This window comes from Hippocampus guttulatus, chromosome 4, assembly GCF_054856545.1.
Source record: "Hippocampus guttulatus isolate MCC_2025c chromosome 4, RoL_Hgut_1.0, whole genome shotgun sequence".
Classification (NCBI taxonomy): Eukaryota; Metazoa; Chordata; class Actinopteri; order Syngnathiformes; family Syngnathidae; genus Hippocampus; species Hippocampus guttulatus.
Genome location: NC_141264.1, coordinates 13,785,965 through 13,798,116, shown reverse-complemented (window position 1 = coordinate 13,798,116; position 12,152 = coordinate 13,785,965). Strand labels below are relative to the sequence as shown.

At 44.3% G+C, this 12,152-nt stretch overlaps 1 protein-coding gene across 4 annotated transcripts in view; it reads left to right on the top strand.

Moving 5' to 3' along the window:
* Positions 1-12,152, top strand: part of LOC147206027 (genetic suppressor element 1-like) — a 48,229-nt gene that overhangs the window by 30,288 nt on the left and 5,789 nt on the right. For all 4 annotated transcript variants that reach the window (XM_086109629.1, XM_086109631.1, XM_086109630.1 and 1 more), the window contains 10 exons: positions 172-374; positions 3,371-3,543; positions 4,820-5,035; positions 5,148-5,303; positions 6,784-7,007; positions 7,437-7,662; positions 9,390-9,874; positions 9,946-10,058; positions 11,075-11,351; positions 11,849-11,962. In XM_086109629.1, the coding sequence (XP_085965755.1) occupies positions 172-374; positions 3,371-3,543; positions 4,820-5,035; positions 5,148-5,303; positions 6,784-7,007; positions 7,437-7,662; positions 9,390-9,874; positions 9,946-10,058; positions 11,075-11,351; positions 11,849-11,962 (2,187 nt within the window). The remainder of the gene's footprint in view (positions 1-171; positions 375-3,370; positions 3,544-4,819; positions 5,036-5,147; positions 5,304-6,783; positions 7,008-7,436; positions 7,663-9,389; positions 9,875-9,945; positions 10,059-11,074; positions 11,352-11,848; positions 11,963-12,152) is intronic.

Here is a 12,152-nt window from a genome sequence, read left to right as displayed (position 1 = left end):
TTTTTTTCAATTTCTAATCACTATCCAATGAAAATCTACATAAAGAAAAATCATCCTCACTGTGTATGGAAAAACTCCGCCGCCACAATTTTATTCCATATTTTACCTGAGTCCAATGAAGATCTTGATTTCTTTCCATTTTGTTTTCATTTTCATCTCAATCAAACTCAGGTTTGGCCCTCAGCAGTGAGTCATCACCCGTGTCTTCGCCTGCCACCAGCCACAGCTCACCGGTCAGCACGCCGAAGCAGGCCACACTAGGGCATCTCTTGGCTCAGTCCCGGGGCCACGCCGTTGTCCCAAGCACCCCTCCCGTGGTCACCATTGCGCCCACCAAGACGAGCAACGGCCTGTGGAGGGCTGAAGGACGACAGGTAAGGATGAAGAGAGGCCTGAATTTTTTGTTTGTTTGTTTTTTTAAACTCACTTGTATCTCAAATCAACTGTCCCCATTAAAATACGATTAACCCATTCCACACCCCAGAAATTTGACTTTCAATATTCAAATGGCTTTATAAAAATCCATTCGAGCATTTATTTGATACAGACGATATCCATCTTAAAGTCCAGGTACAAGTATGGTCTTTGTCCTCATGCGTAAGACAATTCAGAACACTAGTCACTGTATTTTAATAGTACTGCAGTAGTAGTTCTGCATGCATTTTGCACTAGATGGCACTTGTGTGATATGCATGTTAACATTGTAATAGTGAACATCTTGTCAAAATGTATGCGTGTGTGTGTGTGTATGTGTGTGTGTGTGTGTGCGTGAGTGTGTGTGTGTGTGTGTGCGTGTGTGTGCATGTGCGTCTGTGCGCTCGCGTGCATGCATGTGTGTGTCTGACCCTCCTCCACCCCATGAGGCATAAAGACATGAAGAGGGTCTTGTGTGCATCTGAAGATGTTTACTCATGGAGGGGCGAGGCACCAGCCCCCCCCCCTCCCCCAGCCCCCTACTCCCAGACAATACAAAAGCTCCCTCCACCACCACCGCCACCTTGGTATACCCTCTTGGATAAGAGATGCCTTTCTCCTCCTTCACAAAGACCACTCTGTGGCTCTGCCCACCGGAGGGGCAGTGGGGGGAGGTCTCCTATTCAGACGTGTAGGCATAACAAGAGGGAGGCGGCAATGAAAGAGAATAGGATGTGAAGGAGGGAAGTGATGGGGAGCAAGAAAGGCCAGGAGAGTAAAGGCAAGCTCATGAAAGGTTGGCGATGATCGGGTGTTATGTGCATTTGGTTCGGCACGTTGTCAATCAGATCCCACAAAAACACAACTAATTACAGCCTGCTTTGTCCATAGAAAATGTTGCAGCTTCTGACTCTAAATTTGGACTTGCGGTTCTTTAAAATTAGTATTGCACCAAGATAGGCAATTTTCTTTTGGTTTTGTATCAACCATTATAAATACCAAGGCAACTGAAAATGGTGATCCTTTTCATAACCAAGTAGATCCAATACCGGGGTAGTAGCGGAAAAGTGAAATAAAACTAAATAAAGTAAAACTACCAGACAGGATAAGCAGCAACAACGATATATGGCAATTGTAACTGATATTAAAAAAAAAAAAAGAACTGAAAATCCATAAATTCATCCATTTTCTAATTCACTTATTCTCATGAGGGTCGCGGGCGGCATGGAAAATGCCGGGCAAAAATGAATAAACCAATAATGGCAAGTAGGCAGGTTCCACCCTGAACTATTTGCCAGCCAACTGCCATGAAAGCAGCATAAAATAAAATTAAAACAAATAACGGTTACCAACAGTCATTGATTGTATGTGATCACTGCAGTAGTTTTCCACTGCAGGATAACGAGAGAAACTACTCATGGAGTCTGAATTTGCTTTCCGTGAGCGCTGCATTCAAATACTGTACATTAAAACCTAATTCAAAGTGTGCATATTTCAGCGCACATGCACAATAGGATGATTGATTGGGTGTTTGCTTGGATTTGTTTGTGGCTTTGGCAGTGGTTTGTCTGCTCACGTTGCTATTGGAACAAAGTTTGACTCAATCATTTTGTGGCATCAGAGCAAAAACAGAAAGAAAAAGAAAAAAATATTTTTTCTTTTAATATATGCATTTTACATTTAATGCAGAGTATTTTCACTCTCTGTAAAGTTAATGTTCACTCCACTCTTAGATGCTGTGAGCTTGTTTGATGAATGCACTTAAAGCCACTCCTTCCTCAACTTTCAACAGTCAGTCACACACCACGAACACATGTCCTCACTTCCCTGCATGTTTTGCGCCACAAAAACATATCTGTTGAAAACTTCCAGTGGCTGAAATATATCCCACCAGGTCATAACGAGGCTTTTTCAAACCGTAACAATGAGGCACTCTAAAGGGGGCCACACCAGCCTGAAGACTTGGTCCTCAAGATGGCTGTCAGATCCGGTTTATTTTTTTTCCTCGCACTTCCGTGTTCTCCCTGTGGCATGTGCACACTCACCGCCAACAACGAGGCACTCTAAAACAGTCACAGGACTATCTGAAAGGAAGCTATATTATTGGCATTGGTAACTCGCTAGCGGAATTACTTTTGTTGGATAACCGCTGATACAAACGAAGGCACTTAGGTTTTTATATTGTGAGGGAGGATGCCAGATCAGACCAGATGCCCAAGTTATTGGGCACCATTTTGGCAATGCCCCCACCCCCAAAAAAACCCAAGAATGCTCAAATGGTGAAAAACAGTTTGCACGTTTCCAAGAACAATGTTCAAACATGTTTAAAGTGTTTAGAAACAAATCTGTAATTTTACAAATAATGATGGATACACACTTCAATTGCTCCTTCTACCATATAACAGAAGAGCATTTTGTTGTTCTGCCTGTCACTACATATCACTCGCATTGATAGCTGAACCATGATTTCATTCTCATATTGAAATAAAATGTTTACATCGTAAAAATATCATCATTATTTTACTTAAAATGATTGGCTGCTCCATTTGTCTGGATGAAATACTGCCAATCTGCGGCCATCCCACAGATTAAATGCAGTACTGTGGTGAAAAAATCCTGCAAAGGAGAAGCACTTAAAGTGCCTGTGTGAAATGAAGAAGTGAGCAGTGGACACCGATATTCGCATCAGCTCCTCCACTTTGATCTTGACCCACTCTGACATACCGGAGCCACTTTTCCACTCGGCTGAGCCACAGGGTGCCTCAACTTTCTTTGTGCTCACTTAATACCAGTGGTGGGGAAATAAAAATACTTAAAATATTATCAACAGTATACAAAGTACTTTACTTGAGTTTTTATTCTCATGACTTTTGACATTGAGAAAATGTCAGTATAGCGTGTGAGTGCTTTTCTAGCTAGCTCTTCTCCATACCTTGTGACACGTCGTCTCACTTAGGTGGAGCAGAGCGTTCCGAGGCTCGGAGGGGGCAGAGAGCGGGCGCCCACTGACAACAACCATCCGCAGCGCGACAAGAAAACTCCACCGGTGCCCCCGCCTCTCCCACTGGCTCACCCTTTTGGACTCACCCCCAGCTCGGTCATGCAGGACCCTCGAATGCAGAGCCTCAGGTATAGATTCAAGAAGCAGAATGATGATGATAATTTTGTATTTATACCTATTCATAACGTTAACTGTTATTATAAGTTAGTATTTCAAATGAAGCAAACTACTTTTAACCAAAAATCATTTGCGTAAAATAGTAGCAATAAAAGTAATATTATTATTTTTTTTAATATATAGTACAATGCATATAAAAAGTCAACAGACCCCTGTCGTCATGCCTGGGTTTTTGTGACATATGACAAATGAAAGCAAGATGAATCATTTCAAAATCTTTTCCAGCGTTCATGTGATCACTAACCTGTAACACTCAAATGAAACGAAGTCATTTGCATAGGGATGTCGTCTAAATCAACCAATCACATTGACACACAGCTGCGACCATTTTAAGTGCCTCTGATTAAACCCAAATAAAGTTCAGCTGTCCCTGTAGGCTGAAATGATTAATTTTTTTTTTAAAAAGTCAAAGTTTTTAAAAATTAATTAAGATAATTAAACATATAATAATAATAATAATAATTTTTACTATTGTTATTATTTATTATTATTTTATAGTGACCAGGGTATAGAAATATACACTGTACAATAAATAAATTTCATTACACTCTATTTTGTCACATATATATATCCATTCCATCCATCCATTTTCCGAACCGCTTGATCCTCACTAGGGTCGCGGGGGGTGCTGGAGCCTATCCCAGCCATCTCCGGGCAGTAGGCGGGGGACACCCTGAATCAGTTGCCAGCCAATCGCAGGGCACACAGAGACGAACAACCATCCACGCCCACACTCACACCTAGGGACAATTTAGAGCGTCCAATCAGCCTGACATGCATGTTTTTGGAATGTGGGAGGAAACCGGAGCACCCGGAGAAAACCCACGCAGGCCCGGGGAGAACATGCAAACACCACACAGGGAGGCCGGAGCTGGAATCGAACCCGGTACCTCTGCACTGTGAAGCCGACGTGCTAACCACTGGACTACCGGGCCGATATATATATATATGTATATATACTTTTTTTTTTGTGTTATCATCAGCTGATTTGCTGGGCAGTGGCAGATTGTGTCCATTTTAAACACTCAAGCCACCAAATACAGTTACTTGCCATATAATAATACCAATAAAAAATAAAAATAAAACTAATTTGTACATGTAAAATTAAATAAATGTAAATAATAAATATGATTTTAAAAAATATGTTTTATGACAAACAAAATGTAAAGAAATGACAGTACAGCATACAATATAGCATTTGTATGAAATTGTGAATGTGTTGTGCAGTTTACCTGGGCAGGTGCACCCTGCGGTTCCCTCAGGCACCATCCCGGAGGAGTACCTGAGAGCGCTGCGTCCCTTCGCCACCCCTGATGACTTGCGTCTGACCTCTGTGCCTCTTGGTCTGGACCCCTCTGCCGCCGCCGCCGCCGCTCATGCTGCTGCCGCCGCCGCTGCTTACTACCACCCGGCCTTCCTGCACCATCCTTTGTCTTTACCCAGGTACACTTCACTTTCCAGAAAATGAATCTAAGTCAGTTCCTCTGATGGTGGCAAGACCAGCAGAGATGGCCTTGCTGGCATTTTATGACATTTTTATTCGTTTGATCTCTAGAATGGAGGAGTCCTTGTGTCTGTCGGGGTTACGGTCGCAGTTCTACTCCATGCCTCCTGGGGGAGCCTTTCCTCCTCTGCACCCCTCTGGCCTCCACTTGCACCTGCCTGGAGCCCGCTACTCTGCAGAGCTAAACCACAGCCTACTTGCTGAGAGGTAAGCAATGTTACAATGTTAACTTTCCCTGCAGCATGGACACATATAGTTGAGATATTTTTAGTACTTGCCTAACTGTGCTTCTGACATCGCATGAATGCACTGGCTGCCCTTCATAGCACGTTTGGCTCACAGTACAAAGGTCATGGGATTTGATTCCGGGTCCTAGCCTTCTTGTGTGGAGTTTGCATGTTCTCCCTGTGCCTGTGTGGGTGTTCTCTGGGTACTCCGGTTTCCGCCCACATTCCAAAAACAAGCGTGGCAGGCTGATTGAACACTATAATTGTCCCTAGGTGTGATTGTGAGTGTGAATGTTTGTTTGTCTATGTGTGCCCTGTGATTGGCTGGCAACCAGTTCAGGGTGTACTCCGCCTACTGCCCTAAGACAGCTGGGATAGGCTCCAGTACGCCCGCGACCCTTGTGAAGGTAAGCATCTCAAATAATGGAGCGATGGATGGATAATACTAATATAGTATATACATGTAAAATGAGACAATGCATATAATCATAAGTCAAGTGTTTATTTATTTTTTAAAAAGTACAGTACATAAACAATTGTTTCATTTTTTTAAAATTTATTTTAAAAATATTTTATTATGATAAATAAAAACTAATTTGTCACTTGAGGAGCGAAATTAGGACCCAGAAGCAGACATGACACGGAAGCTGAAATGTAAAAGTCTATCTACGAAAATACAAAGTAACTACAGAGATCAGGGCTGGATGCAGAAGACATGGAAGAGAGCTGACACTCAGACTGGGAGAAAGCTCGACCGACTGACAACATATCACTGAGTAATCCAAATTTATATACTGGAAGACATCAGGCCGACATGACATAATAAAGGTAACATAATAAAGGCCCACACCAACTGCATAGCAACTGCACAACAATTGATTCATCAAGAAACAACCAGTCAGAACATAATTTATGAAGAATATATTTTAAAAGAATGAACATCTGCATTTTAAACTACGTGTAATGCTAATGCTCAGTGGGCACCTCTGTTCTCCAGTAAATGCTCCCTTTCCTAAAACAACACTGCTTGTCTGCAGCACAATACACAGGGGACATCTTTAAACACAACACTGTTCATCATCTGCTTCTGTAATGGCTTCTGCATATATTTTAATGTGTGCGCGAATGCGAGTATGCGTGCGCTTTTCCTGTGGTTTCCCATTAAGTGTTCATCTGTTCTTGCTCAGTCATGCTGTGTATGGATTATTTCCCTCATAGTAAGCGAAGTATGCGTGTGTGTTTTTGTGTGTGTGTGAATGTTTGTGTGAGGTTCACCAGTGTGTGGTTAATATCTGCCTCATGCTGGGTGTTGCATCTCTCACCCTCCCCTCTTCCTCTCCCATGTGTTTATGCGTGTGTGTGTGTGTGTGTGTGTGTGTGTGTGTGTGTGTGTGCGTGTGCGTGTGTGCGCATGTGCGCGCACACACGCGTGCCTTCATACTTGTCAACCTCCCCCACAGGATGCAGATGGAGAATGAGCTTCGCCAGCGAGAGAGGGAGAAAGAGAGAGAGGAGGAGAGGGAGCGAGAACTGGACAGACAGAAGGAGAGGCAGAGGGACAGACAGCAGCAGATGGTCAGGGCGGCTGAGGGCCACCGATACCTGGCTGACAGGCCGCCTCAGAGGGCGCCTTCACTGGAGGACCGGGCCAGGCTAGGGGAGAGACTGACCCCCAACAGGCTGGGTACCCACTCACACACACCTATTTACATTAATTTCACAGTGTGTGCGTGCGTGTGCGTGTGCGTGTGCGTGTGCGTGTGTGTGTGTGTGTGTGTATATATATCTATATCTATCTATATATATCTATATATATATGTATGTATGGATGTTAAGTGTTCTTTTGATGGCGGCGCGGGCACCCGCAGCGGCTCCTCTTGTTGTCTGTTGTCTGTTTTTGTATTTGTATTTGACAATAGTTTGATGATACTTGAGATATATATATATATATATATATATATATATATGAGAGAGGTATCACAGTGCAAACTCCAACCACAATAAAATGCACAATGCTCAATTAAACCTGCTGTAAGCGTATTATCTTCAGCGTTACTGTCTTGCACCAAATCTCCTGTAACTTTCGTGACTTTCTTCTCAAATGTCCGTCCAGATCAAGCCCAGGAGTCAGAGCTCCCGGCTTTCCATGCACAAAAAATTCTGCCCTTGAACCTCCACTCCTCTCGGGGCTCCATCCCACACCCGATGCCTAGTCTGGTGCCTTCTCACCCAACCAAGCACCACACTGCACCTGCGGCGGGTGGCGTCCACGGAGCTGTGGCATCTGCCGCCATGAATGTGAGGGCCAGCGAGGAGGCCTGGACAAAAGACAGCAATAGGTGAGAATTATATCAGATTGGATTGTGTTTTGTGGAGAAAATACAGTCCACTTGAGCCCTGAGCACCTGTGATGAAATTTTCAGTCTACAGCAAATGGCAAAATGACATCAGAGTTGCTCCGTGCTCAAGTACCATCCAATCACGACTCACCTGTTTTCTGGATTTGGTCACGTGACATTCACAAGCTGAGCCGATTAAAAACCTTTTCGATTGTTTTTTAAAATCGTGTCATTGATAATAAACGTTTTGTTTAAAAGAGAGCAGGTTCAGTAGGCCCAGATTAATGTTTGTGCTTGACGTGCGGTCATGGTTGCAGGAATGGGGGGTGGGGGGGGGCATCTGCTTCTGATGGTTTCAATGGGGAAACTATCTGGTCTGGGGTGATATTGATAGCGGGGGCCTAAAGGGAGAGCTCATGACGGGGATAGTACTGGGAGCAGCAAGTAATGGCCTGTAGGTGGGTGTGGTGAAATTAGTGGTTATGGGGAGAAGTAGAAACAGGGCCACTCGCTGACTAATTTGTAAACAAGAGTCACCTGGGAGTAAAATTGATGACTCCATGGTGGATGTGGGTCGCGAATATCAAACTGCCCAGAAAGTTTGGATGAACGCCATCTGACTGGTAAAAGGAACGAGAATTCCAAAATAGGTTCAAATTGTCAATAAAAGACAAATCGAGATTATCGTTACCAAGATTAATCTCGTATTAAATGTCGTAATTTTCATGAATTAAGAGTTAGATTCTGCAATAGCTGGGGGTTTTTTCTGAAATGTCGTAGCAGTAGCTATTACAAGGCATGTAATGCCTCAGAAATTATTTTACACGATTCTCCTGACTGAAACATCCATCCATCCATTTTCCGAACCGCTTGATCCTCACTAGGGTCGCGGGGGGTGCTGGAGCCTATCCCAGCCGTCTTCGGGCAGTAGGCGGGGACACCCTGAATCAGTTGCCAGCCAATCGCAGGGCACACAGAGACGAACAACCATTCACGCCCACACTCACACCTAGGGACAATTTAGAGCGTCCAATCAGCCCGCCATGCATGTTTTTGGAATGTGGGAGGAAACCGGAGCACCCGGAGAAAACCCACGCAGGCCCGGGGAGAACATGCAAACTCCACACAGGGAGGCCGGAGCTGGAATTGAACCCGGTACCTCTGCACTGTGAAGCCGACGTGCTAACCACTGGACTACCGGGCCGCCTGACTGAAACAATGCAATCACAATGGGAGCTTTCTGCAGACCGTGGCTTGTGCTGTATAATGTCATGAAAAGCCAGCTAGAACATCCGAACTTTATTTTGGGATAATCAATGGCTTTTTAAATGGTGGTAGGTGTGTGCTGTCGTTTAGCATGCGTTTGAATGCAATTGGTTAATTCTGAGCATAGCCACATCCTCAATAAGATGAGGGTGTGCAACCTCTCTCTCCCAGGTGTTTATTCGTAATCCAAAATATTCCCTTTTTGCGTATTGTTTTGTACAAGTTCTAGGCCACAGGTACGATGAAAAAGTTATGAAAGGAATTATTTTGGTGTCATTTTTTTATCACAAAAACCTGCCATTTGATCAAGGGTGTGTAGATTTTTCCTATCCACTATAAGTCAAGGTACCATTGTTTTAGAATTCAGACTGTAAATGTAGATGAGTGCTTCTGATAGCGTTTAGCCCAGCAGCTCAGCACTGGTCTAAACAGGTTGGTTGTCCTTGTGTGTATCCAAACAGAACAGGCCATCCTAACCAAGGCATCAAAGATGCACCACCTTCCCTCGGCGCGCCACCTCCCCTCATCTCCCCGAAAGCCCCGCAAACCACATTGTGGAACCCCGCCTCTTTTGTGGACCGCCGAAAGTCCACCCCACCAATTCGTCCCCCTCCCGGCCTGACCAGGGCCGACCGACCCCACCTGAGCTGGGGGGAGATGTTGCAGGATGGAGCCCGGAGGAGACCAGAGGCTCCTGAAAGGTATCCCTCGGCGAGAGAGGAGGCCGGCTTGTCCAACAAGGCCGAACATGACCTCCTCGTCCTCCAGAGGCGCCACGCCAACAACCTCCACCTGAGGCTGTGCGCGCCCCTGTCAGACCCCAATGCCGGCAGGGAGCGGCAGAGGGACAGTGCGCTGGTGTACGACGAGGCACTTCAGCAACATCGGCGACTCCTCAGTAAGCTGGACCTGGAGGAGCAGAAGAGGAGGGAGGCTCGTGAAGGAGGTGAGAATAACGGCGGCAAAGACCTGTAGATAGGTTTAACAAACACCTGAGCATCTCCTCCTTGCCTGTAGGTTATTACTACGACTTAAACGAGTCGTACGACGAGAGCGACGAAGAAGAAGTCAAAGCCCATCTGAGGAGAGTGACGGAACAACCACCCCTTAAACTCAATACGTCCTCTGAGGTAGGAGACTTCATTCTAAATACCATCCCGAGCATCATATCAAAGGCCTGTTGTCTGGAGCTAATCTCAGTCTAAGAGTTAACCAGGACTTTAACGGGAGTCAAATCTTTGAGGTGAAGCTTTTAAAATAAAGTCAGTCAAGTTCAAGTCGAATTTCTTTGAACAACTTTGAGATGAGCTCACGTGCTTTAATGTCGACCATTTCAAACCAGTGATTTACAACCAGTGCACACAAGTGTGCTGTGAGAAGTCATTTGGTGCATTTTAATGGTAAATGAATTTCAAGATGAAAAAAGGATTTTAAACCAGTGGTTCTTTACCTTTTTAGAGGAGCCGAACTCAACAAGTTAATATGCACATTCACCGAACCCTTCATGAGGGAAAAATAAATATATACAGTATATATTTTACAAATTCAAGATATTAAAAAAACCCTCATTTATTAAAAACCCAAAGAAGTCAATAAAATTTCATGAGATAAGTATACTTTTATTCTTTTAATTGTACGACGTACTATCACGACAGTCACACGCTCTGACTACTAAGCGAACTAAATTTCCCACAGCACTGATTGGACAAGCAATGTCATGTGATCATCCGCAGCCAGTGATGGCCAGCGGGCGTGTCATAACTAATTAACATGTTGAGTTGGGTGTGTCTTACCCTCCATGGCAGAGGCTTCGTCGGACCCCTGAGACCGACTCACCGAACCCCTGGGGTGCGATCGAACCCAGGTTCAGAACCACTGTTTTAAATAAATAATTTGTGCTAAGAGCTTGGTCATGGAATGAATTAAACTCTTAAGTAAGCATTCCAATAAAAAAAACACATTGAATTAACAATTCTTTTTGTTCAATAAAAACTGAGCGTTATACTTTATTTACCTCATTAGCTTGTGCAGGTGTGCCTAGTATGAACGTAATCTGAGTCAAGTGATCACGTCAAGGTATCACTGCATTTAAAGGTTTATATTGAGTCACTGACATTCTTCTGTAATTGTTCGACCCTCACTGAAGAAAGTGGACTTCCTGCGCACGTGTGGCCTGGTTACACTGGCTCATCGCAACGAGCTTCTGCAGCGCAAGAGGAGAAAGAGGAGGCGGATGATGAGGGAGCGCAGCACCTCGCCACCTTGCACCATGCGGGTGAAGCGGAAGTCTCCCACCTTGCCGGCCGCCGCGCTGACGACGCCGTATACCGCCGAACAAATGGACGGCGCCCCCGAGCTGCAGGAAAAGAAGGACTTCCTGCGCGCCTTCAACCTCTCCCACGTCAGCGCTCGGCAACGAAGAGGTATGAGCATTACTTTCAATTGTCTCTTTCAAACACAAGGTTCATAAAAGATGCACAGTTTAAAACAAGAAAATAAGTATCATCGAGATAGGGAAAAAAAAAAACATCTTCAAGAAATATACCGTGAACCCGAGAAACAAAAATCCACAAATTATTAAAAATACAGATGCATGTAAAAGCTTACAAAAACTGAACGTTAATCGATTCCAACTGAGCAAAAATGCCAACTCAGCACTTTGTTGTTACATTTAGCTACTTTTACATTTTGTTTGAAAATGGTAAAATGCATGTCATTTCCCTGTCAACACCACAAATTCTCTCATAAAAATATCACCCGCAGCAGTTCAGAATCAATATTTATCTAATAACATGAGCAACATATAAAAAAAAAAGAGACTCTGATGAGATGTGTTTTGCCAGTCAAACTTTGCTTGCTCTGACCAGCCAATGAGGGCCAAAGCTGTCTCACTCAATTGACATGTTGTGTTGTACGTTAGACAAAGAGAAGACTGAGGAGCTGCTGAGGGCCATTGAGAAGAAGATTGTGACATTGGACACACTCCGATACAACTCTGTACCTCCGTGTAGCAGCAGCCCCCCCTCCTCACTCGGTGAGACCCATTGTTCAGGTGCACTCTATAAGTGCCACCGAAACTTTGAATATATTCAAAATTCCTTTGCGACAAGAAAAGTACAGCCGAATATCTGGCGAACATTTGGTGAATATTTGCGCCCTTGAACGAACCCTGACGAGATACAAGATTCGTTACCTTTGCAAGGGCTCACAAATGGTGGCCACTC